The 27,533-nt window shown below is 40.8% G+C and overlaps 1 protein-coding gene across 4 annotated transcripts; it reads right to left on the bottom strand.

The window, feature by feature from the left end:
• Window positions 1–233: 233 nt before the first annotated feature.
• Window positions 234–27,132, bottom strand: fgfr1a (fibroblast growth factor receptor 1a). Of its 4 annotated transcripts, none has more exons than XM_044196391.1 (18): window positions 26,474–27,132; window positions 21,175–21,355; window positions 15,246–15,488; window positions 14,561–14,650; window positions 13,084–13,256; window positions 11,023–11,146; window positions 9,978–10,168; window positions 9,507–9,657; window positions 6,197–6,393; window positions 5,643–5,788; window positions 5,271–5,392; window positions 4,613–4,723; window positions 3,917–4,107; window positions 3,624–3,746; window positions 3,096–3,166; window positions 2,873–3,010; window positions 1,734–1,839; window positions 234–1,637 (listed from the first exon to the last, which is right to left on the bottom strand). In XM_044196391.1, exons 2-18 carry the CDS (start codon window positions 21,326–21,328, stop codon window positions 1,461–1,463), a joined length of 2,508 nt encoding a protein of 835 aa, XP_044052326.1. In that variant the 5' UTR covers window positions 21,329–21,355; window positions 26,474–27,132; the 3' UTR covers window positions 234–1,460. The 4 variants fall into 4 exon arrangements, with proteins under 4 accessions (XP_044052326.1, XP_044052327.1, XP_044052328.1 ...); XM_044196392.1 differs by having other exon boundaries at window positions 6,203–6,393; window positions 26,474–27,131; XM_044196393.1 differs by lacking the exon at window positions 9,507–9,657 and adding an exon at window positions 8,571–8,715 and having other exon boundaries at window positions 26,474–27,130.
• Window positions 27,133–27,533: the final 401 nt, after the last annotated feature.

Here is a 27,533-nt window from a genome sequence, read left to right as displayed (position 1 = left end):
AAATTACATGTTTACTGCCGGCTGTGACTCTCTGCACTCGCCAACATTTCTTCTGATGTCAGCAGCACATTATCATATCTAATCAGCCCCCAGCAACCCGTGTTAAATGGGTGGGAGATTGAAGTGGCCATCGTTCCATCTCTGTAAACATGATTTACATCACAAACATGAAAATCTCAATATTTATAGACCCGTTTATGGAGTTAAGTTCAAACTCTGAAAGCTTCGGCAGGTGGTATTTCGATAGCATTTTATTTAATGTAATCCTTTTACGATGACATACGTGTTCTGTGACCCTTCATCAGAAGTTATATGGCAGCAAATGTAACGCCTGTTAAAGCCTTTACAGTAGAAGATACGTTCATCACACGGAAGGCATGCACAGTGAAAGTGCATGATGTTGACTGAAGCAAATTACTCTGGATTTGCATGATGTACAACCAGGAATATTTACAGTTGTGACCATCCTTGAAGTAAATGAACAATCTTGAATGAGACAAGATAAGATTTCACACAAACACACACACACACACACACACACACAAAAACAGTCGCACACACAGACACAAAATATTTTCATAAATCCATTTCTTCTGATGGAGAGAAACCCCAAACACTGAGTTACACTGTATTGCAGGTTGTCATGAAAATCACTTACAGTTAAAAAATAGAAAACCCAATATATATTTTTCCATCGATGATTATGCAGTAAATTTAGGGGAATCAAAGCTGTGATACAGCAATATTTTTTTTTTTTTTTTTTTTTTTTTTTTTTTTTTAAACTGGCCATGTAATCCTCAGCAATTTAAAGATATTCTCATGTAACAACTGCCCCTACAGACTATATTAAAAAAAAAAAAAAAAATCAAACAAAAGCATCCTTGTACAAAAGAAAATAAATCAATTATGGTAATAAAAATAAGAGTACAATGTAAATATATATTCATATTTATAATTTTCTAACTGTATTTACAAAAAGAGAGTGAATGATGCAGTGGATCACGGAGTTGCATGTCCCTTGGTAGTATATTCTCTGGATTTGGTCTGAAAAGCAGAATATTGTCCTTCACTACTGATGAAACAACCATGGAGGGAAAAAAAACAAAACAAAGAAAAACCTGACATAATCATAATCCATACTTTCGATTCTCCTGACCTGTGGAATGCCCAAAGTGGAGAGAAGAGTGGGAGTCTTCTCTTTTTTCTGACACTGTGACAAATTGCCACTCCCGTTAATACAAAGTGCCCCATAAACATCGTCACCACCAAGAACCGGGAAGCGGCTGCACTCTTCAGTCCATGTGATCCAACAAGTTCTACGAGGTGTCTCCAAGCTCCTTTCTCACAGAGCACCAGTGTTTGTTTTTTTAGCTTCATCTCTGGGAATGTGGGGAAGAGTCCAACCCCATGAGGCAGGAAGCGGAGGAACTGTCAATGCTTGTCTGAATGGAGATGAGGTATCAGCGTTTCTTAATGGCTGCTCCGTTGGAGTGGGGAGGGAACTTTGGCAGGCAGGGCTCCTCAGCTCCAGCATCGTGGGAGAAGACAGAGTCCTCGCCTGAGGAGCAGGTGGAGCTGCGGGTGTCCGGGTAGCTGGGGGAATATTGGTCCAGAGGAACTGACAGCTCCAAATACTCCTGTAGGCAACAAGGGAGGGGGGGAGAAATCAACATCTGACTTCCAAAACAGACATTTCTGCTTCTTCCTTTTGTGATGACAAGAGGAGGACTGACCTGGTTGGATGTCATTGCAAGGCAGCGATCTAGGTCCTCTACCAGCTGTTTGAATGTGGGTCTCTGAGAGGGCACAGCATGCCAGCAGTCCCTCATCATCATATACCTGCAGAGATCAAGAGATTCAAAATTGAGCAGTCAAGATGATGTTGCTTTTAATCTCTGAGCAGTAATTTCTAACAAAAGACAAATATTATGTTAAAGAATGTTAAATTCTTGTGAGGAGTAGTCAGAAACCTCACATCCAGCTGTAGCTGGAAGGTAACAGTCTAAAAACAAAGTTGAACAATATGTTCCATTTGGAGCTTACTCAACCTTTTGAGTGTTTCATTTTATTGGTCGTCACACAAACAATGGCAGGATCATTATTACGTTGCTAAGCACCTGGAATTTTTTTGATATACAACAACATGGGTAATGTAAATATTAATGCCAATGGTTTGGGCCAAGCATGAGACACAGCAGTTATTGAGCTTCGCTTTGATTTAAAAGCCTTTAAAAGCCTAAAACCATTTTCTAAAGTGCCAACTACTTTCAGGTTGTGTGCGCAGGCTACATATACCTTTACAAATGGAAATGTATGTTGGTGACTTAATATTTTCTCTTTGGAACGACACGTCAAACACCTGCTAGATAAGAATCTTCTCCAGTGTGATAACAACCAAAAATATAGCTGTGTCAAAATTACAGGGTTGTTCTACACGCAATACTTTTGTTCTCATTGTATACATAATCATACCTTTCAAAACACTTAATATAAAATTACACATTACAATTTCAGCACTATTAGTGTGAAACAAGGAGAATTTGGAAGCAGCTGGTGATTTTTTAACCAGCTGCTTTTTGGAGGTGGAGGTGATTTGCTAAAGATGTTCTTGGGATTGTTGCTTAATTAAAAAAGGAGGAAAAACTTCTGTCACTCCTCAAGCTTAAAATTTGACTCCATATACAAAACTAAGTTTAAAATATCTTTTTAAAGACAATTACAATGCATCTGGTCATGCTGTACCATTAAATATTCCCCTCCATTAGTTTTACCTTTCCAAATAAGGAAATGCTGGAAAACAGATATTGAAACCGAAACAAGAGTCTGAGGAACATGCAACCGGTTAGATTTTTAGGTTCTAGTGTTTCCTTACAGGTCGTGAGTGCATGTTGTGGGCTTGTCCATACGGTGACCTTCCTTTAGCAGCTTGAACAGCTCTTCCACTGGGACGCCGGGATACGGAGAGCCTCCCAGGGTGAAGATCTCCCAAAGCAGCACCCCAAATGACCAGCTGCAGATAGAAACAGACAGGAGTCTAGATTTTCTGCATGACTAAAAATGTTTTCTTTGGAAAAGCAATGACACGTGATACTCACACATCACTTTGGTGCGTGTATATCCGGTCAAACAGAGCCTCGGGAGCCATCCACTTGACTGGTAAACGACCCTGTGGAAAAGGTATGCATGTTACTATCTACTGTATTAGGGTTCTTCCATGGGCCCGGGTCAGTCCACTAGCTGCGCAGTGATGACATGCGTTTCAACTACAGTCTCACCGCTACTGCGCTATTTGGTCAGCATATCAATTTTAAATAAATATTGCAGCGAGGTATAAATATATTTAAAAAAGAAAAAAAAAGGGCTGCAGGCGACAGGCTCTTACTGTGGTTTGTGACTAGCACACCTCCAACATGTTATCAAGGTAAACAACTTTACCTTGCTGTGCTGTTCAGTGACAGCACAGCACACCATGCATTCACACCACACCACATTCACACCATGCCAGCGCAGTTCGGTTGCTCACGGCCGTTCACAGCATGGCTACGCGAGACTACCTCCCCCTACTATGCAAAAACCCTATATGGTCTCACATTTAACATTAAACAAATGATAAAAATACTTACATTGGTGGTCTTCTTATAGTAATCAATGTGGTGGATATCTCTTGCCAGGCCAAAGTCAGCTATTTTCATCACGTTGTCCTCTGTTACCAAGACATTGCGAGCGGCAAGATCTCTGTGGATGCACTGCACAAATAAAAATAGGAATCACTAAAACTGAGCCAAAGTTCTAGGAATCAGTGGCAAGAATATTTACTGTCCAAAGTCAAATAAATTTTTCATAGAGGTGTTGCTCCCCCTGATTCTGTAATTGTAATATGGAGGGCTGAGGATGGCTGGTTGTACTTGGTGGTTACCTTTTTAGAGGCCAAATACTCCATGCCTCGGGCCACTTGGTAAGCACAGGACACCAGGTCTTTGATTGACATGTTCTCCACAGGAACCTGGTCTGGGTTGTAGCAGTACTCCATGCCCGGTGGGCGGCGAGCTCGCAAGTACTCCCGCAAGTTGCCCTTGGATGCATACTCTACTATCACGTACAGAGGACCTAGAAACAATAGGAAAAAATGCCAGAATAAAATCATCATAAAATAATCACTATAAAAAGAGTAAAGGTCACAAGGTCATCAAAATCAATCCCTTCTCTTTGTGAGTGAGAACATGGAAGACTGAATAGTTTAAGATCCTAGGGTTATAGGCAAGTAAATTAACATAAGCTGAATGTAATGGTAGAGGTTATAAATACTTTACAAATTAACTAACAGTTGGTAAATAAAGCGGAGTGAACAAAGAGCTTTGTGTTTCAGTGTGGAAGCAATAGAGTGATGTGCACTGCAGGGTCATTAGAGGTTTGTTTCCCTTAGTTTTTCCATCAGGGATGACTGGAGAGAAATGGCAGCAGCAGTGGTCGATTCAAACTGTGAGCTCGGAAGCTGGTGTCAGAATCATTTACGCATGCTGTTCATCTCTCAAAGTAAGTATAAGTGTCTGAGGGACAAGAGTGTGTGTGTGTGCGTGTGTGTGTGTGTGTTGGGGGGTCTGTGTGGTCCTACCATCCTGTGTACAGGCTCCCAGCAGATTAATGATGTTCTTGTGCTTCCCAATGATCTTCATCATCTCCATCTCTGAAATCAGGTCTGACAGGTCTTTCTCTGTGGCGTCAGCTGGAGGGGAGGGGAAATAAATCATATTAGAGTAATTAGTCCGTGTTGGCTGTTGGTGAAAAGGCCCAAAAAAGGCCTCACAATAATCACCTTGCAAAGTATATACACCAACACTGCAGCTCTTGCGGAGTTAGGCTGGCATTTGTCTTGGAGAATACTCCCTGGGGAAAGGCACTTAAAAGTACCAGACAATAAATGCTACTTTCCCTACATCCTCACTCCTCCGTGCAGTTTAATGAACACTGTTTTATATGGGATGTCAAGGGTTCTCATAAATTTTTACTCTGCTTTCCCATTTGCACAGTGGCTGGGATCCAATGGCAGACGTCTCTTAGTATCCGTTCATCACCGTTTTGGTGTTAGAAGTTTTCTCGTCCCTGGAGCCTGGACATGAGGCTTCTGTAAACACTATTACTCTACTCTGAAGAGCTTTCCTTTCTGCAAATCCATGACTTATTCCAGAACATCTCATTAGTTTCAGTACTAATCCACCCAAGTCTACAGTTTACCCACATGACAGAACTTTTAAAAAGAACAGCTAACTCACATTTCAGCATTTTGACTGCGACCTTGGTCACACGGTTTGGCTTCTCTTTGTCGAGACCCAGCGCCTCTCCCATCACCACCTGACCGAAGCAGCCTTCACCCAGTGGCTTTCCGAGAACAAGTCTGTGAGGAGAAGACACATGAGACGGTCATTAACAGTCAGTGGAGTTTAACTCTAAATCTGTATTATGTTGTGTTAAGTTAAATTTTAGACAGTCTCCTTTTTTAGGTTAAGTTACATTTTATACAGACTGCTGCTCTGTACAACCACATTGTTTCCTTGCGTAAGGGCACCTCAACATCAGCTTTTTGAGGAAGAGTGAGAGAAACTTTCACTTTCCTTGTGCAGCTGAAGGTTTTGTCCAGGACATACCTGTCCCGGGGAAGCTCCCAGCGGGGATCCTGGGGCAGTTCATACTCAGACACCCCTGAGAGCATTGGAGATCCGCTGGAAGACAGGCGGGAGGGACGAACCAGCATCACTCCAGAGTGGATGGAGGAGCTAGAGTCCACAGACACCTGAGGTAAAGAAGAGTGACATTACTCCCCTAATAATGGAAAAGACACAGGTGACAATAGTGACCAAAAGAAAATCAAAACTAGTAGTTGCTGAAATTCCTATATAGGACCATGTAAAAACCACCCAAACCACTCAGGTGTACCCTTGGAGAAGAAATACTCCTCAATTACTCATACTTACCTGATGTACAAGACCTCAAGTAGCTACAATGTACCTGAAACCTCTTTGAATGCATGCTTTTAGATTTCTGTTAGCATAAACATAAACTCTGGCTCATCTGTACATTTACGCAAACAGCTCAAATACATTGTAAACCTTTGAAATTACAAAAAACAGAACAAATGGCATGCGGAGAGAGACAGAAGAGATGAAAAGATATTAATATTCCAAACCCCCTATCTACTTTCTGTTACCTGTCTGCGCAGGGGGATGCTTTTGGCCAACTTGTGGACGGCCAGCTGACTGTTGAAGTCACTCTTCTTTGAGGAGGTGCGAATCTTGACAATAATTGCGATGGCAATCATGACAGCGATGAAAAAGAAGCCCACACAGTAGATGACAACCTCCAGGTAAGTGTGGTTGGCTGGAGGATAGTGCGGGACAGCTAGATGGGGGGGAATGCAGGGTGACAGGGGGCAGTGAGGGATGGGGTCAGCTGTCATCAATGAAATCAAACTATCACAGAAAGGTCTGACTTTATATACCCAATCACACCAAACATAACCATGCTTTCAAGTACACAGCAACACAAATAAAACAAACTGACCACCCAAGCACACACAAAACACTCAGCTGCCCTGTCTAAAAACCAGAGCCTTTGACACAGACAGGACAAAAACTTCTTTGAACCACAGTTTCCCTCTGCATTTTTTGCTAATATGAGAAGAGGTCATAATCTCTTGAATCACTGAGAAATAGTTGGGACGTACCCTTTTTTTAATTTTATATATACATAAATATATATTATTTTGTTAATATATGGTTAAGTAATGGATATATATGAGTGTAACAGTGTGCAAAGGATCTGACTTTTATACAGTATCAACACTTCAAACACACAATGTTTCAACACTGCACTTCATTTCTACTTCAAATAGTCTAATTCACGTTACATGTCTACTTGTAGGTCTAAAAGCAGCATACCACAAAGCATGAGCTCAATACAGTAGGCTGACTGCCTGACTTGATCAATAAAATATCAAATTCTGACTCCATTTGTAATGCAATTTTAAGAGTTGTGTGTTGGTGCTGGTAATACAAACAATGATTTATAAGAAAACAACATATTCATGTGGTAAATTGCTAAAAAATAAAAATATTACACAAATTATAAAAGAAAATTACTAAAAGAAACTGTCCAATTCAGATCTTGTTTTTTTCCTCCCATTCAGTGAAAACACCAACGTTTATTCATACCAATGAATGGATTGGTGTAATGGATTCCATATTTCAGTGAAAAAGATAGTTCGGTGCATACCTTGGCTTGGGATGTGGCTTGTGCACATGAGCTAGATCTCACAAAGCAGTTCTGAATGCATTTCTTGTTCATAACATAAGTCTATCGATGGCCTTAAATCCTGTTGAGGTAATTAATGATGGAGTTAATTGTATTAGGCCTTTTCCTTATTCTTTACACCAGAATTCAATTTTCTACAAAATCAAATGTAGTATAATACTGAAAAATGCCATTTAAATCCATGCAACTGCTGTCATTCTTGTCTGGTGTATTGCTAAAGAACACTTCTGAAGAAATTAACACATGAATTTGATTGATTTGAATATGATTTTTTTCAATGCACAATTTCATTCATTTAACAAGACAGCTTTAGTTTTTCCAGGAGTAGACATAAATTATGTAAGGAGTTATTCTAATTGCCCATTTGCTTTTTCAAACTTTACTAAAATGCTTGGATTTGTATCTAAACTTCAGATGCACATTTGCACTCATTAGTCTCCAAGCATGGCAAGTAATGGACATATTATATGGCATTATATCACATACAACTAATTTGTGCTAGATGCACTACATGTATAACGATACATCCCAAACCAAGGGTGCCATACCAACTGAAGCGTACCATTACACCCCTAACCAACACCAGCAACACAAGTGAGCTGCACTTGTGTGAAGAGGCTGACTGACAAGCAGCTTGATAATTGGACAAATGCCCATTCCAACCCTCAGGAATGAGACACATCCACTACAGTGAGCCAATTATCAAAGCCAGCCGCTGTGTTCACAGCAGGAAATGACATCAGGAATACATGTCATTTGTAGCGCTTGTCAAAGAAAATCAGCTTTACACCAAATCAAATGCAAACACCAGTTAAAGAGCAGAATGGTAGAGTCAGTTCAAAGTGAAATCTGATCAGAGCTGCCAAACAACCCGTCTATAAAAGTTCTACCTGGCTGAGACCATTAATTATACTTCTATGTGATCTTGTTTTTAAAAATACGTTGAAATATGTTGATTTCTTTGTCATGGTAGACCAGGTAGCAGACAGCTCTTGGGTTGTTTGGCATTTGCTGATTTCATTTAAGAGACAGCAGAGCATGGCCCATACTCTGCCATCTAAAGAGTTTAGATGGAGCAGGAGCCATGCTGAGGACAGAGGGAGGGAGTTTTAGTACTTGTAACTTGCCCTGGCTTCCTCACACATTTTTCAACAGAACTAGAGTCAGACAAGGCCCTTTTCTGGCAAATGTGAAGGTGGACAGCCAGGCTGGAATTGGAAAAGGGAAATAATGGAAATATAGGAGAGAGACAGAACCACTGATACCTTCAAAAACGGTCAACCATGCAGAGTGATGAGAGAACCCGATAGAATTGCCCGCCAAGCAGGTATACTCCCCAGCGTCATCAAAAGACACATTTCTCAGTTGGAGGACTTCCATTTCCTTGTCCGTGGTGTTAAGGCCAGCGGTCTAGAAAATAACAAAGGAAGCAGACCCAACAAGAGGCCCAAGAGGGGAAAGGGAACCATGAGTAAAGGATTCTGAAAGAGAAAGGGGATGGAGGAGCGTTCTCCTCCTCAATCCAACACCATCTACCCAAAAAGTACCACGAGAGTCCCTGCAGAGGACTCTGTCAGAAAGAGCCCTCCAGTATCTGTTAGTGGAGGCGCTGGTTAGGTTGAGTCTGCGCTGCTGAACCCCATATTGGGCCACCCCATCACCACATCAATACCTCAGTCTCATCTCTACATGCAAGAGATGGGCAACATGGAAAACTCCACAGCAGAACAGGGCACAATCAAACTCTCAATCACACACTTCTGCCAACTATGTGAACCTTAGACAAACAGGAGGTCAGTAAAACATAGTTAAGCAGAGAAGGACAGCTGGAAAAAACAAAACAAAGAGGAGAGAGAGCCTGCGAGTTGTGTACAGAGGACTTTGAAGGGCAAGGGAGCGAGAGTAATAGAAGAAGATGGCAAGAGAGGCCCTTATTAGGAGGGCACAGCACAGGCATGGGGCAGGAATGAGAACAGGTCCAACATAAACCTGAGACTAAACACTTTCAACTGTTCTGCTGGGAATTTTCCATAGCGTCATTTACAGTCAGGAGCACTGAGGCAGGAGAGAGGGAGGGAGAAACAGAGGGAGGGAGGAGAGAAACAGCTGAGGTTGTCTCGAGTTATACGGCCCTAGTTTTTCCCAGGTGGTCCTAGAAGTACCTCCACTGTGTCGTCCCTGTACTGCTGCGTGGTGGTTACCTGTGGGCTCATATCTGGTGACAGTCAGCCAGGCCGACTGATTGGCCTCTCCTATATAATTGGACACTTTACATATATACTCTCCGCTGTGCTCCTCAGTCACATTGTAGAGGGTCAGCACCTGAGCGTCCGAGCTATTGACCCCAGAATGCTGGAAATAAAAACATGTCATGTGCAGCACAGACAAAAAAAAAGTAGCACACACAGGATAAAATTAGAGTAGAGAATTCAGTAAAAGCAGTTTTTGATTTGTGTGCAATACAACAATAGCAAGATAAAGTTGATATATTTTTTTTTTTTTTTAAAGGATGCACTTTGGATCCCTTTTACAGACAGTACTGGGTATCTAAGAAAACTGACATAGCAATAAAGGACAATATTTAATCCAAATTCCTCCATTTTCCTGTTTTGCATTACAAAATAGATTTTAACTGGCTTGTTGCGGCAGAATTGGTCACAGTAAGCGCCTACCTTGAGGATACGGACATACGGCAAACCATCAGGACCAACTCGGCTCCCGTTGAGCTCAATGTGCTTCAGCCACTGAATATGAGGCTGAGGGTCGCTGAACACCTTGCACTCAAACTCCACGTCGCTGCCCACCACAGCGGTGCGATTAGCTGGCAGGCCAGCCTGCAGGATTGGCCTGTGGGGGGAGCGCTCTGCAGGACAACCAAAACACACACGAATGTTAGTTTAGAAGTTTGGTGAGCAGTGAAGTAAACACGCAATATCAAAAGACAAACACACAAAAAAAAAATTCACATGACTTTTTGGCTTGTTTTTAAACACAAGCCAAATAAAACCTCTGTCACGTCGCGGCTTTGTTACTGGAAATGGCATAGGCAGATGGCAAACAAGGTCACCAGCATAATTTGATCTGATACTGTGTAATTTCACATATGGAGAATTTAAGCAGCTACTTCTCCAGCTATATGCTGCTTGTGTAATTATTTAGAGTTGGCCACAATAGATGGGCAAGCAAGTTAAGTGTCTGATCTGGAGCTGTTACTGTGAAATGAAATGTTCTTGCAGCTCCATTTTGATGACTGATAACTCTCCAAAGTAAACTTACAAGCCAAGAATCTGGCAGGATGTCAACTGTCCAGGCTTTTCTGACGTCCGTGGGGAATTAGCAAGCACTTGAGACAAAACTCTCCCCTCACTGAAGCGATCTTACTGCTCATCAGGGTCTAGAGCTCTACTGAGTTCAGGCGAAGCCCAGGGGACAACAATGGAGGAAGTGGGACTGTGATTTATAGAACCAATGGTGTAAGAGCGAGTCACAGGGCAGGTCCTAGAGGAGTAATCACTTCTCTCCTCTACATGGATCCATCACTCAAACCACAAGTAAACAGGCTTAATCTATCAAATGGCTGACAAAAAGACCCAGTTCACCCTGCATGAAGGCTCCAAGACTGTGTCATTGTGCTTTTGGGATAAGGATCGCATTTGATTTGTTAATCAGCTACCTGGTAAGGTACATACCAACAACACGATTACGGTTAACACTTACCGACCACATCTAGCTGGTATGTGTGATTGATGCTGCCGTACTGGTTTTCCACCACACAGGTATAGTTTCCCTTGTCAGAAGGTACTACAGATTCCATGATGATGGTCCACACATGGTCACGGACCTAAAAGTTTGGGAAAAAGCCAAAGTTACAGTGGATGGTGTACAGAACAGGATGTGATAACCAAAAACAAATATCATACATTCCACATAGAACTTCTGCTCATAGTGAAATCTGCTGTATTTGTTAGGCCAATGAGTATTACCAGACAGCGTTTATTGTATGTGTTAATTTGTTAGTGGCTATGGATTTCTTCACTGACAAAAGAAATCTCTCACTGCAGGTCATTTTAGTTCACAACAGAAAGGGCAAGAATAAGCAACACAACACTTAATAGCTCTTAAGAATTGTACTGTCAGTTCTTGAATTCAACACTAAAATGTTTTCAAATCAAATCTAATCAGCATAAATGAGGCCGGTAGGAAGCCAATCGAGGCAAGTTAGATAGAGCTAGACTGCAATACTGCATTTAACAGAAAACACTTGAAAGAACTCGTGAATTTTTCTCTATCTGATTTTTCCCAATATGAACTGCCATAAATCAAATTCTGCTCATTTTAAAGCAACGGTTAACAAGGTCAATGATGTGTGATGTGATGATAACAAGATAACACACTACATTTTCCCGTGACAACACCCAATGCAACAGCGGATCTTTGTCCTACCTAACAAAGACCACAGGAAAATGGGTACATGTTTTATATACATCTGCCCCAACCTGTCTTATTAGCACCAACTGATGTCTGGCTCTTTTTTCCCAAGACATGTTATAGTTTTTCTTCCATAAATCTGCCAAGACCGGCAGTGTGTGATTAACCAACGGACCTCTAAGGCAATGGCAACATCAAACATGCATATACACAGACTGAGCCATACGGTTTCCCTCATTTAGCTAAAAACGTGCTGAGGGAGTCCAGCTGCTTGCTGCCAGATGTGTTGTGCTTGGCTTCATGTACATGTGGTCTACATTATTCCCTCCCTCCTGCACGTCTCGATGCAGACGATATGAACAATAGAAGCTCGGCCATAAAAGCAAGAGTGTGGGGGGGATGAGAGACGTCCCCGGCCGCTGATGCAGACCGTTGCACCTTGACTGAAAAAAAAAAAAAAAAAAAAAAAAAAAAAAAAAAACAGCAGCCAGATGGTTAAGTATGCTGCCTGGCTGGGTGGGGGAGAAGGGGAGCAGGCAGCTGAGAGGAAACTCCTAAATGTGTCCCAGCTAGGGAGGGAGATGGGCTGGCGAAGCACAAGACAAGGTTAGACTAGACTACACCTTGATGGGAAGAGCAGATGCAGGAAAGGAGAAGGGTTGTTTCTTAGTCTCTGTGAACAAGCAAATACATCCCTTCCAACTGCCACTGCATGTCAATGTAAAAGGTACATAAAGAGCAATATTTACAGCCTCCTAATACTACCTATGACCATATTACCTAATGACCATATTACCATATGCGGATTAATACACTGACTGGCTTTCATAACTTCCTTGTGCCCAATAGGAATGGAATTAAAGCTCAGACCAAATCTTAAAAACAGATTATCTCTAAGAGAGAATAGAAATCACACACCACACCTCATATATCACAGATACAGTAGGTATCATGGTAAATTTACTGCTGCATGGATGTAATTACAGAAAGACGATGCACTGATACCTAGAATGAGGACAGCCAATGTTTTCTTCATTTAAACGGGTGGCTAGGATTGCCCGTCTGAAAGGTATAATTACTATGGCACAACATTGCTTTTTGTGGCATAGGGTTTCATCTTACATTGTTTCTCAGGTCAAATGTGAAACTTGCCTCTGCTTTTCACTTGCAGGAGGCGTTTCTTACTCCAGGGGAGGGGGTAGTGATCTAATGTGGAGATGAGATCACAGACACATCTCCACTCGTAGCGAATGAGTTTGGAGTGATTCAATAAGAAATGCTAATGAGGACGTAGTGTCACTAAGAAGAAGATAAGGGAAACAATTTTCCTAAAATATTTTAATTACTAACCTTGAAGCCTCCAATGCGATGGTCTCTCTTGAACTCCTTGCCATTCTTGTACCATTTCAGAGTGGGAGTTGGGTTTCCGCTGGCCTGGCATCGAAACTTGACAGTCTTACTGGCTGGGACAGCATGAAGCTTTTTCTCCATTTTTTCTGGATTAGCCCATCGTGGGGCCATTGCTAAACAACAACAACAAAAAAAAAAACAATTAGCAGATGACGAACAAATACAATTATGTGTTTGATATAGATGCAAAAACGTATGTATTTTTTAAAACCAATAGCTCAAAAAACTCATTTTCAGAATCAGAAACTTTATTGATCCCGAGGGGAAACTCTTTTGTTACAGCTGCTCACTATCATGTCAATGCACACAGGAATAGAAGTTCTAAGCAAATCAAAATATAATATAGGTAAGATGAATTAAGTACAAAGTGGATATAAGCATAAAATTTAAATAAGTGTAAAGTAAATAAGTGTAAGTACCCTGAACCTCAAGCTCCTTTTATAGAGGACATTACATAATGCCCCCTCATCGCCACCTTATCATGGGTGACCAAAACAATGAGATCACTGATACAATTGGCCGAAATGTGAGCCCAGCCACCCTCCGAAGGGTGGCTGGGCTCACCCTCAGAGATAGGGTAAGGAGCTCAGACATCCGGAGGGAGCTCGGAGTATAGCCGCTGCTCCTTCGCGTCAAAAAAGGAGCAAGTTGAGGTGGTTCAGGCATCTGATCAGGATGCCTCCTGGGCACCACCCTTTGGAGGTTTTCAGGGCACGTCCAACTGGTAGGAGACCCCGTGGTAGACCCAGAACATGCTAGAAAGGTTATATCTCTAATCTGGCTTGGGAATGCCTCGGGATCCTCCAGGAGGAGCTGGAAAACATTGCTGGGGAGAGGGACCTCTGGACTACCTTGCTTAGCCTGCTGCCATGGTGACCAGGCCTCGGATAAGTAGCAGAAAATGGATGTATGGATTACATAATGCAAGTTTCTTTAAATAAAATAAAACATTTTGGCTGTGGCTTAAAAAGTGCCTCAGTTAAGTAAAGTCATGTTATGTAAATTTCAGGGGGAGATAAAGCTCTGCGAGTCAGAGTACAAGCTCAAGGTCTGCATTCTTGCCATGCTTGGCTGGATTCTTTGTGGGCAGAGTGGCTAGTAGGAGCCAGATGATGAAGCCTGAGTGTCTTAATTGCGCTATAGACAAATTGGAAGACATCTAAGGTTAACCACGGTTAGTCACCACAGGGACATTCCTTATGTAAAAGCTGTCACTGAGGTAGTGAAAACCCTCTGATTCAGAGTGAAATCATTCACCCAAGTGTGACCCACACACACGTGGCAGAACCATAATTGAATCATAAAGCTCTCAATTCACTGACCATGACAATTACTCATAACCCTGGGACTTTGTGCGAGCGAGTAATGACCATTTGTTTCAGTAGCATTAGTAACGTGAAGAGATCAGCAAACTTACGCAGCAGTTTTTGACTGCCCAACAGTTTGGCTTCCTCTGACGAAGACTCTTCATCTTCATCATCATCCTCAGATGAGGCCAGGGTATCAACTAGTGAAACAGAAAGTTATTGTGAGGACAAACAATTCCATTCATACTGATCCACACAGTATTTTGTCAGTGATACAAATTTTTAAAGACATGTACAAAAAAAGCAACATTTCAGTGACATTTTTTTCTTCAAGTATGGGCGCAGTCTTTGAGAATGTATGTATACACTGAAGACAAGGGTCAATATCTGCAGTATGTACATTAAGTGATGCACAGACTGCACTAGTGGATACTCTCTTTACTTACAAATTACAAGTTACAAATTCAAGTCAAATGATTAGATGTTACTTTCAAAATTGGAATATTCTAATAAAAGGTGACACTTATCCAGGTGTGTAAAATCATGTAAACGTGTTTGAAAATTTCAAAGTCAAAATATCCCCACTGTTTGTTTTAGTGATAAATCCTTAATAATTTACATTTCCAAGCTCTTTACTGTTCACTTTTTATTTGTAATGGCAACATTTCCTGACCATTATCTGAATTATTTACTTTTACACTAAGATTAAAAGAATGGGACTCTTCAGTGACAAAAACAATAACAAAAGACTTTAAAAGACAAACAAATTTATCAGCGCTGTTTCCATGACTTTACCTGTGACATTGAAGTAGACAGTGTGGTTGCCGAAGGTGGTGCATGCGTACAGACCAGAGTCTGTCAGCTCCACAGTCTCGATCTCCAGCTGGCCGTTGCGGATGCGTGTGTGTTCTCCATCCACTACTGCCACGTGGTCTTTGGTCCAGTTGACAGCATGGAAGGAGTCCCTGGCAGAGCAACTCAGATCCAGACGTTCCCCAAGATAGAGCGTGAACAGCTCTCCCTGCGTTTCCACAGAGACTACCAAGAAAAACAGTAGGACATGATTACATTTCAACAGCTCAGTAGGTTGTTCAACACTCAGTAACTTCATGTAATTATAAAACACAATAATGGCTCCATGAACACATAAAAAAGTTAATATCTTTATCACAAATGAACTATATAATACATACTGCAAGTCATTCACAGTAGGATAACCACCAGGATTGTTTCTATTCAAATAAACTGCGCAATATATCTGACTAAATAAATAGTAACTGATGGGGAACAGAGTGTCTAAAATGTTCAGAGAGCTCTCACACAAAACGGGCTGTATCTGTACTGTGGACACATCAAAAAGTACTTCAATCATAAAACAGGGTCCAAGAGACAGCACAAAAGTCCTTCCTTGATTTCCTCCTGGCAAAACCGCCTGCCTAACCTCTCCCTCAAATTAAATCATATCCCAAATTAGTTAAGGCCCTATCGTTAGGCAGGCAAGGAGCTACTTGGGAAAGGAAGGTGAAATTCAATTAGAGGATTGAAGAGAGGGGAGGCATCACAGAGCGAGACACCTGAGCCCCCCTGTTCTAAATGACTACATCGTCCGCAAGGGGGAGGGGGTAACCCAATTATGCTGACACGTTGTCCATCACAATGGTGTTGTTTGTCTAGTTACAAAGATAAAGATCATCACTGGCCAACTTGCTTGACATTCTTGCTCTAGGATCACAGCCATGCCAAAAAGGCACACACGGTACACCGTTCCAATTAGCATCCTGATTTTGTGGACATTAAGGCTGCAACCAACGATAATTTTCAGTATCGATTGATCTGCTGATTATTTTCTCAATTATCTGTAAAATGACAAAAATGGCACACAATTTTCCAGAGCCCAAAATGACATCTTCAAATGCCATGTTTTGTTCAAAAAGCACAAAACTTTTTGAGATATTAAGTTTACAATGATAGAGCAGAGACAAGCAGCAAATCCTCCCATTTGAGAAGCTGGAATGCTTAAAAAGTTATGTGCTTGAAAAGTTACTCAAATGCTTAAATCAATTATTAAAAATGTTTGTCGACTGACTAATTGATTAATTGACTAATCATTTCTGCTTTAGTTGACATAGTTCTGTTGTTTTAGCCAAGTAGCACCACAAAGTAATCTCCTGTGGCAGCACTATAATGTAAAATCTGAGTCATTTTACTCATCCTCCTTTCCCATTTCCTACATAGTCCCTTTGGCATTATAACAAGAAAAACTTGATAATCAAATGCCACAGCGGTAAGCGATCCCTCAAGATGAGATTATTCTGAACTGTTCTCAAAGCACACTGTGTTTGTAAACGCACTTCCTCACAACAGGAAGCACATCTATACAGCATAACCTCGGGACGACATCAGCAAACCTGACTAATCCCTCCCACCATCACAACAAAGGCCTCCAAACAATAAAGGGGAAGAGGGAGTAGGGAGAGCGAGCCAGTGAGCATGTGCACAGGAGCAAGCGAGAGAGGGCCTGCAGCGGCAGGTTCTAGTGCCAGTTGCTATGGTGACCCCACTTGGGCCTAGTAAAGGTATTTCCTGGATCACATATGTCTGACAGGCCCTTAATCCCAGCAGGAAAAGGGGCCAGGGGGTAGGATCAACTTTCTCCTCAAAAACAAAACCAAAAAGGGGGGAAAGCAGAAAAGGCATTTAGTGATGGGCCACAGCTATCCAACCTGGACACAGCCTTAAACACAAGGTCTCTGCGCTGTGTGTGGGAGCCGGCAAGTATGTTTCTGTCCCTGCCCTCTAAATGGAGATGCCACTGATAAAACTGTGTCAACATCCCAGCTGTTAATCTGGCTGCAGACATCATAAAACACCCATAAAAGCTGTAAAATGTGCTTGTTGCTTTATTATACGCTACAGCCAGGACCATTTGTGCTTCTGTGACAACCTACTTAAAACTGGAGTGAGATATGACAGTAGTGTAGTCAACATGTAGTCAAATCAACCCTACAACTGTAAAAAAGAAGAAACAGAGCTACTATTTTTCTGATCAACTCAGTGCAGAAATATGATGCTAACAAATACCAACACACTTGAATCGCTCACAGTAAATTTATTTTTAACTCTTCACACTCAGATAAGTGCCAAGTTTCCAAAATTTCCTTTGAATTTGAGGATGTTTCATCTCAATTAATCCTCCTGCTGCTATGATTGGATTAAAATGGATTAAAAAGGGCCATATTTTCAGAAAGCAACCCACCTGGAACAGTCTCTCGCGTGTTCTTCCAACCATTTGGAAAAACTGATTGACGTAGTTCAAAATCAGCCTAATTACATAAATCATGAAAGGTATTTTGTGAAGAAGAAAGCATTGAGAGGTTTTAAACTGGGGGGGGGGGCTCACTAGTCTGTAAATTCAAGACCAGCTAAAAGGAAGAGTTGGCGCCAGTCTATGGAACCTTCTCTGGCAACAAGATAGGAAGCAATATGCCGCGTGAATGACTTCTGGGATTTCCTGCTCTCACTGGAGTGATGGTTGAATGCAGTAAAGTCTAGCTGGTTGAGGCTCTGTGGTGGCACAAGGAGAAAAACTGTGGCAAGTTTCCCCTGTTGATTTGACCACAGCAGAGTGAAGGGGTGGGTGACATGTAGAAGGGATTGATAAGAGACAAAAGGCAGGACTGGCAAGAAGCAAAAGAATAGGACAATGCCTATTAGCAAGCCCAAAAAAAATTCACTGAGCGAGTGTCCCTCCTGAGAGCACTCCAGTGGAGGACCTTTTCATATCTAAATGGGCCGCTGACAATCAGCACGGATTAACACTTGGAAGCTACAAGGATTACTGTGCAGTGCAAAGTTGTTCCAATGTCATTCAAATTAGTTCAGCTACATTTAGCCTTACATTACGGCTTTAATTGACAAAAGACATGAAAACCAGGACCTCTTTTAAGAGGTCAATAAAGTTGAATGAATGAAACTTTATGTGGATCTAGTTATATCACTGCCTGATTTTTCCCATATGTACTTATCAGGATAACTGATGAATCATTTTATTGTTTCTAATTGCATCAGAAAGCTTCATTCATCAAGAGTAAGACTAGAGTGAAGTTCTTCCAAACATTTCAATTGCTTTACAAATTCTGCTCATTCTTTACATATTTAGTTTTTTTGAATTTAAATTCACAAATGTTAATCAACTCTGTTTAGAATATTTTTTCCATGACCAGATTCACAGCATAATCGTGCATAAACGTTGGTCAACAAGATTTGGCCATGACAATATTTTGTTTCTTAGCTTCTATGAGTGCAATACAGGAGCAGGTCCTTTGCAATAAAACACTCAACATACCTAGTGAATTATTTCCCTTTTCTGAAGTATGTGGAAGCTTTGACACTTGCTTGAAGTGTAGCTATTTGACAACAATAACTTATTGTTCCTTTATCTTCAGATGGATATGTGTTATGTGATAGCTTTATGGTCATAATACTTTATCTTTGCATGAAATTGCATGTCTACTGTATAGCTTTAACCATCTGTTGAATGTTATTTTCTCTTTTCATCTTTAAAATTGTAGCTACTGTTTTGAACGGTGTATTAAAGATTTATTCATGTAGTACTATTTCAAAATTCTAATTAAAAGTAGTTTTGAGCATTGATGTTGAATTTTTCAATAGTAAAATAGCATGTATCTATGAATCTTATACCTCTTATTCTTATGTTTCCCGCTAAAACAGACTTTATACTAAACAATAAAGCATAGAAGTTGATCTGTGTCACTATCACCATAACAGTGCACCTTCACAATATAATTCCACTGACAGATAATGAGCAATACCCAGTTGGACGGTGTAGTCCCTCATTCGTCCAGGAGTGTTCTATCGTAGAAAAGGTTTCAGTCGTAGTCATCTGGACACTGTTTTGTCTGTGTCCAGATGACTATGACTGAAACCTTTTCTACGATAAATACCCAGTTGGTTATCCTTGCGTGGAAACGAACGCTGACAGAGAAAAAGTAAAATGAGTTTGGTGTTATCCTTCAAGTCAGTTCACTTGTTTTTTCCGCTCTCAGAGCATCAGCAAAGCCATGCTCCTCTGGGCCTCCATCACTGTCTGAAAAGAGTCTTTCTCAGGACTGTGGCAGCTCCAGATTTTAAGAGCCCTCCACTGAAGGGTCAGTGGCTCATCTACTTTGACTGACAGCAGAGCATTGAGTCAAACAAATCCTCTGGGAACGCCATATAAATAACTGACATTTCACTGTCACAACCAAATAAAATATACCAACATTGAAACGATTAAGACACAAACACAGTCAAGTTTCTCCAGATGAGAAAAATTTCAAGAGGCTGTAATCGTTTAAATGGCTGTCCATGTGGCCCCTGAAGAAATTCAATGAAATAAATTTGTTCAGAGAATATTCTTTTCTCATGTGAACAACACACAACAAAAAGCCTTAAGACAAACAAAGAAGGACGCATAAAACATGACCATTTCCATATAACTATTTTGTTTCCCCAACCAAGACAAAAGGAATGCAACCAAATGCTTCTGCTGTGATTGTTTGTCGACAGCTGAAGCCATCCGTCACCCAGCAGGGAAGCGGAGGGGAAAGTGAAGCGTTCCCAAGCAAAAGTCAGTGGGGGAGCAGGAGAAAAAGCACAGAGGCGCATAGATAGTACCTGGCCATTTGGTGATTAAGAACTGGGTGGAGTGAAAATGCATCAGACTTCCCCCACCCTGCTGGAAATTTATGGCTCACCTTAGAAGACAAACATTCTCCTCAGAAACCTTATCCTTGAGGATAAGGGAGGGCTCAAAGTAGCATCTTCTTTCCTTTTTTCAGAAAGCAGGCTAATTTATAGTTTCCCTGGCAGTTAACTCCTCTCAGTGACAACAAATACCTTTTCATTACAAAGGAGGAGAGAAGCAGGGACTGCTAGGTAGTGGGGCTGCCCTTGGGCTACAGATGGGAGTCATTTACTCCTCCCTGTCCCACTGTTGGCTTAAACACAGCCGCACCAAGTTTATTTTAGGGCTTACAGCCCAAGAGAGACCCTCTTGCTTAATTACTCTAATTATAATGCTGAGCTTTATCATATTCTTAAGCTGCTTGCCACTTCCGACTGCAGAGTGTAAACATCCAAACCCATACCCACAAGTCCAGGCAGCTATTACACTGCTGGACTGTATCCAAGAGACACATTTCTAAGGATTCAATTTCAGTGCCTCTTTCCCCTTTTCAGAACTTGTGCAACAGCCAGACCGGGATAAATTCTTTGTAAGAAATCTTAAAGTTGTACTGTCCAGTTTAAGAACAAAATAAAATCATTAGACCAAAAGTTTAGATTTGATGGGAAACCATTTCTAACAAGCTCAGAGTATGAATTAGTTTAGTTAGCCAGGAAAATCAGAAAAAGGGCATTACTAATAGTCAGAAACATAGTTGTGCTACATCTGACGCAGTAAAGTGCACTCAAACAACATCAGACTCAGTCAAATTGGGGTGGTGGAGGAAACACTGACGCTACAAAGCACATACTTCACCAAAGCCTGGAGAATGTTAGGGTTACATTCCCATACAAAGAACAAAGCTTTGATTATCAAGACAAGAGTGAAGATAAGTTAGACTGAATAAGTTTATAGGTTCAAAGTGTTACATGATGTTACTAGGAAAAAAGCAGTGTATAAATGAAGTCTGAGTAGCTCCAAGTTATCAAGCCATCTTACCTTCATCAGTATTGGCAGGCCGGCACTGGGTCCTTAAAACTTGGGCGAATAAAGCCAGAAACAGAAGTATACTTGGCCTCATCAGCATCCTGCTGAGGGGGCTACAACTGTTGGCTTTTCTGCGACTGGAACTCCATTCAGACCTTTGGGGCATCAGCAGCGGGTCATTCACAGTGCTAAACTAAAAACAAGCAAAAGAAATAATACAAAACTAATGAATGCATGACCACGTGAGCAAGACTTATGCTTTCAAAAGGTATGTTATGAGTAAGAAAAACAATAGGTCAAAATCAATTCAGGGTACAAGTTTGTAAGAAACATTTGCTTGGACTATGCTAGAGGAAAATAAACTCTGACATGAAAAAATGAAACTGGGCCAATTAAAATCTTCAAACAGCTGTTCTGTGGCTCTTCAAAAGGGAAACAAACCAGAAGAATAAACTCTCTGTAATACTGCTCATTTTTACAAATGGTGTTACAAATGGTTTGTTGACAAGGAAATTCCCCACTCGTCAGAAAAGAATAAGAGAAGATTCTGTATGTCTACAAGGTTCAAGGTAGGTACTTCAACATTCAGGCCTACTTGTACAAAAACACTGATAAGAAACTGCAGAGCACCAGGCACGCTCGGATGGCTCAAGCAAACAAACAGTGGATACATCTTGCTCACTTCTTAGAAATTAAATGTTTTGGTTTCAAAACTTCAAAGGCTGAACTCACAAGTGTCAGAACACAATGACAATGCGAGTTTTTGTTTTTGCTGCTATGCCACTGTTTGGGTTGAAGGATGTACAGTACCCTCCAGAAATGGGGAACAGTGCAGTGGGTGACCCTCGCATGAACATCTGCTCACATCATCACCTCTGCAGCATCTGGACACAGAGATTAACACTTGCCCCTAACCCCCATAGCCCCCCTTGAGGAATTTGTTTAAGGCCAAAAAAACTACAGCCTGTTACGTGACACCCTTGTCGAGAGAGACCGCCGAGCCATCATTTCCACGCTGAGAGATCTATCACCTAACAGTTGGTTTTGGTCCCCAAGCCCAAATTGACCCAACCATTTGCTCCTGAGTTGTCAAGAAGAGTCAAACAAATGCGGGTTTATAGAGTTTACTCTAATCAAGTTAATGAAGACTCAATGGAGTCAGAATTGAATCCAAAATATCAAAAGTCCATTCTGTAAAACAACAACAACAACAACAGCGTCACATCTGGGTCAAAGAGACCTCAACGTTTTCACACAAAGTCATGTTCAGATGCAGCTGTGGTTTCCTTTAAGAGGTAATCGCTTGTGTGTGTTCTTCACTGAAACAGTCATTGTGTTCTCCTCAAAACCAATTCAATTTCACTTTCCAAGAATGGTCTAGTGTTCCAGCAGCTGAGCTGGGTCAGGGGGCTCCGAGGGGGATAAAGAAGCTTGGTCATCGCGGCTCTGTAAGCGGTGAGTCAGTGTTTGGGAAGGCTCCAAGAAAGTGCTTCTGCTGCCAGACAGAAGGAACCGCAGAGAGCAGCCGACCACGTTCTCTTGGCCCTTGTCACTACGACAACCGTCACTAATTGATAGAGGAGGAAGTAGCTTCTTCAAAAAGTATGACACAAAGCTTCGTCATTCTCCGCTCCCATGGGAGCAAGACTTAAACATACAGTGTGTCTTACTATCCACACACAGGGCACACTCATCTTGAACTTGTGAGTAGTTCTTAACAGAGGCTGACCGATACATTGGCAGGCTGATACTGTTGGCTGATATTGGCTTACCATAAATATTATCAAAAGAAATTGCAGTACATAAAAATGATAGGCTGCATTTTTGTTTCTATTTGACCCCTATATATGGATATAAGATTTAATATTTATATCCACTTTGTACTTAATTTATCTTACCTGTATTATAGTGTTTTATATTTTGATTTGCTTAGTAATCCTATTCCTTCTATTCTCAAGTGTGCATTGACATGTTAGTGAGCAGCTGTAACAAAAGACTTTCCCCTCGGGGATCAATAAAATATTTGGGATTCTGATTCTATTTTGTCTGATTCATTTCTATTCAGTGTACTTTTACTTATAGTTACCATTAGAGCGAGACTGATAAATCGACCAGGCCATTTGCTTATTGCAGATATACTGATTTGGTATATATGTCGGCCGATACATATCTAAAAACATTGCCATCCAGTAATGCCAAACTAAGATTTAGGTAATTTAGAAACAGTGTAACCATTATATAGTTTGGTTTTTTCAACTGCAAAATGTCCCATTCAGCATGTCTCTTTTCACAATTCTATTTAAAAAAAATAAAAAAAATCAGGGATCTGAATCAAGATTGTTGTTATTGTTGATTTTTGAAACTCACAAATATCACTATCAATATTCACCATCCGTAGGGCTGTAGTTATTATGTACAGTAATTTCATTTCCATTGATGTTTACTAATCCAAATTTACTATTACTTTGTATCTACTGTCATTTTTATAGTTTATTTTTCAATATTAAATATACTTCCTAGGGAAATAAATGTTGCACAAATTTTGCACACCTGCATACAGCAGGTGATACTGTTATCAGAAATATCATTACTCAAAAATTCTGTATTACTTGGACACTAAAGTAAAGACAGCACTTAAACTTGGACTTGAGGTAATTTACAAGTTACTGATATTCATAAATCAAGACATCTCTCTCATGTGTATTGCTTACACATACACTGTTTAAACTCGAGCAATACTGGCACAAATGAAGTCCCAGTTGGACTCTACATTGGACAAAACACGTTCAAACCAAGTCCTCCCCCCTTTAAACCAGCCAAATCATTAAGGGCACATTCTGATTTACAGCAATGACACAAGGGACAAAATTAAGACAAATTACACAAAAACACATCTCACACCTGTGAGCTCTCCAAAACTACAGTCCTCTATTGTGGCCTCTAAGCAACTAAAGCTTATCTACTGGTTCTGGTGGATGAAATGGTCTATATTCGCTTCAGACTTAACTTGTGTAGGGACTAACCAACTGTCCGACAAGTCTAACCCCCTTAGCAGCAGTAGACTGAAACTGAAATACCAAGACCAACACCTATCCATAGATTTGGTGTTACAATGCTTCTTTTAGTGCACAACCCTGTTGTTGTTTTTTTTCTCATTTTCAAAACCTTTACATTTTGAGATCTTTCATTATTGCTAATACTTGTTGGTAAAATTGTTGGTGAGGCATGAGTTTTGTTGCTCACATTTTTCAGGAAGCAATTTTGAAGAAAAAAAAGAAGAAAGAAACAAAATGGAATTTAAAAAAGTCCAAGAAAAACCCAGAATGATCCTTAACTAATAAACAGTGACTGTGATTAAAAAAAGAAAAGAATATATTTTGAAAGGATAAAGACATTTTGCTGCCATACAAAATCACATGTTTGGTAAAATCCCACTTGGTTTTGTAAGCTCTTAAGAGATGGTAACCGTTCACTGGAAATCTGGCAAATAAAAAGGGGTTAAACTAAACAGATTAGAACACACAAGACACATTTAGCTTCTCTCATTATACAAAGACAAAGGTTACAGGCCTAACCCATAACTTGGCCTGCACCATAATTACTGTTCACTGCCATTCATGCATAAAATTCCTTCGCTCCCAAATTCTGTAGCCCCCTTCCCAGTTAACTCAGTGCACTCCCAGCCACCAACAGGCCAGTCTGCACACGGCTGCAGTTCAGCGGACATAAGAGCATCAGACCATTTCCCTAAGGCTACTGTTTTCACAAAAATAGACACTTCTGTTTTTTTCTTTGCAGCTCACAATCTGAATCGGTGGTTCGCCACCAGTGTGCCATGGAGGGAGATCAGGTGTCATGAGTTTACACTCAAATGTAAAGACAATTAGTGTCAAGCCATCTGACACTACAAATCCAAAGTGCTGTTTTCAGTCCTTTTCAGTATGAATGTGTATCTTTTCCCAAGGGAGGTTACACTAAGAAACAAAACTCTATCCCTGGATGTTACTAACATGCACAGTGAATTCAAAACAGCCTAAAACATCCCAAAACACAAATTGCACACAAATCAAATTAAATCCTAAACCTCTGAACTGAAGGATGAGTAACTACAATCTCCTTACTAAAATTTAGACTCACACAAAAGCTTGCAAGGTGACTTTGAATTCCACACCACATTTCTTGGTGGATCTAGTTATAGTAAAATACAATCATACAGCTCAATTAACAATAATTCTGTGCCAGGGGAGCAGCCTAGTAAATTAAAGGGCAGGACTATTCTTCACTTCCCATTATATGGTGCAACAGAAAAGTTTTTTTCCTCCTGGTGAACTCCCTGAGGACATGCTGCTTTTCTAAACCATCCATCTTCTCCCTCTCCCTTTATATCATAACATTTAGAGCTTTACATAACATCAGACTGGCCCCTCCAGACCCAGACTTCATGACAGACGTAGTAATGATGGCCGTCTTCTGAGAATTTAAGGATGTAACTTTACTGCATTTCTGAATAAGTCATCTGTAACATGATTTGAAAGAAGAAAAAAAGAAATGTTGTGAACTGAACTTTACTGGTTATGTCTGATAGTTTTGTCTGAGCATGTGACATAAATGCTACAGGGTTAAAGACATAACTAAGGATGGATAAGGTGACCTGGAGCAGGATCACTTTTGCAGAAATACAACACAATTGATTGCACTACTACAAACATATCTCACAAGCCAATAAAGAAGTTCAGAAAGGTGCTATGGATCCATGAAGCCAATCTCCACTGTTTAAAAAAGGAACAACGCCATCATGTGCAGTTTAAAACATTTGCTTTCTAGGCTTTACCCTTGACTTGGCCATTATTTCTGCAAGTAAACGATCTAATCTGATTAAAGGCGCCTGCTGAGACTTAAGACAGAAAACCAAAGCAGTTTTTAGCAGGACTGCAGGCAACATTTGGGCCTTGTGCTTTAACGATACTGTTTGTAGGCTACCCTTTCATTTTCAAGCATGGAGGAGAAGGAGGTGTTACTACGCAAACATACTCTAAGGTCCCTCAAGACAGCAAAATACGTACGTGAACAGACAGTTTATGCACTAATTTAAGCACAAAAATATTTCTTTATTAAGAAAAACAGGTGGTTTAAATGCAATGAAATTAAATAACTGCTTGTCAATTTTGGCCACAATTCTTTAATTAGCTCATTTCAGGACAAGAGGTTCATCAATAAAATCAAATGCTTACAATGGGGAACAATAGCTAGGTTAACCCCATTAGCACGTAAACATTCAGCAAAGAGTGAAGGAATAAGAAGACACACTCACCTTACTGGCGGGGGGCTGTGAAACAGCCAGTGTTGGTCAGATAAGGAAGACTCCTGAGATGAGATTGGATGCAAAAAAAAAAACTTCCCGAAAAACTGTATATCCAGACTTAAATGTGTGGCCCGTTAACGAAGCTCACTTACTCCAAACTATCAGCGTTTGGCTAACAAGTTTGCGCATATTTTTGCCAAACCTGTGCGACAGAAGAAAAGAATGTGCGTCCCCCACTCCTTAAAACCCCAAATAATCAACGGAGCGGAAAAAACTCCATGTATTATAGCGTTAAGTTTGCTTTTTTTAAATCAGAGCGTTGGGTTCTGACTTCCTCTGCGACAGGCTTCTTTTATCTTACCTAGCTAACCTAAACAGATCCGAACAAACTAGGCGAGTGCAGCCTATGCGGTAGTTTTGGTAGTCCCTTTATCCCAAAACGTCTCAACTCGCGATGAACTCAAGTCCCCTCACCTCCGAAAACTGTATCCTAAAGTTGTTCAACTCACTCTAACAAAATATCCGAAAACGAAATGTCGTTCAGTGTTATATTCTAACAAAAGTGGTACATAAATGAATCCTAGAAAGTAGGACCGATCCTGGCGGAGCAATGCTGTTAAACAACGAGAGTCCGGGCTGCTCCAAACCTCCCCCCTTAAATCTGAGAATGTGCACATCGTCCGGACCACTGTCAAGACAGAGGCACTAACATGGACAACTTCCGGTCTGTAATTATGAAATAAAAGCCAACATGAACAACACCCGGCAAACTATGGTTGCTTTACAGCAGCTGGCTGGATAACTTTACTGGACTGAAGTGAATAGAGTTGGCTAAATATTACCGAGGCAGGCCCAGGTGATCTTCAGCTCCCATTCTATACCACTTAGTTGTGCAGCCTCTAAAGGTAAAAACGTTTTAAACATTAGACATTTAGGGGAAATGGCTGGGGAATGGTAATGCAGGGAGGATGCTTTTAATGAGGAAATGGAGAAGAAACATATTCTCTATTTTGTTACACAAAAATTGGTTTATGTTTTACTTACTTCTTACTTTTACTTGAGTTTAAGT

The sequence above is a fragment of the Siniperca chuatsi genome, linkage group LG5, assembly GCF_020085105.1.
Source record: "Siniperca chuatsi isolate FFG_IHB_CAS linkage group LG5, ASM2008510v1, whole genome shotgun sequence".
Taxonomy (NCBI): domain Eukaryota; kingdom Metazoa; phylum Chordata; class Actinopteri; order Centrarchiformes; family Sinipercidae; genus Siniperca; species Siniperca chuatsi.
This window is presented reverse-complemented; position numbering and strand designations above follow the sequence as displayed.

What these genes read in the sequence shown, in the direction of transcription:
- fgfr1a (XM_044196391.1), bottom strand. Translation starts at nt 21,328, where the DNA reads ATGCCCCAAAGGTCTGAATGGAGTTCCAGTCGCAGAAAAGCCAACAGT. An exon ending in CACCAGATATGAGCCCACAG is followed by an intron (nt 6,394 to 9,506) that starts GTAACCACCACG and finishes CCCCCCATCTAG; the next exon opens with CTGTCCCGCACTATCCTCCA. An exon ending in ACAACATGCACTCACGACCT is followed by an intron (nt 1,840 to 2,872) that starts GTAAGGAAACAC and finishes TGATCTCTGCAG; the next exon opens with GTATATGATGATGAGGGACT.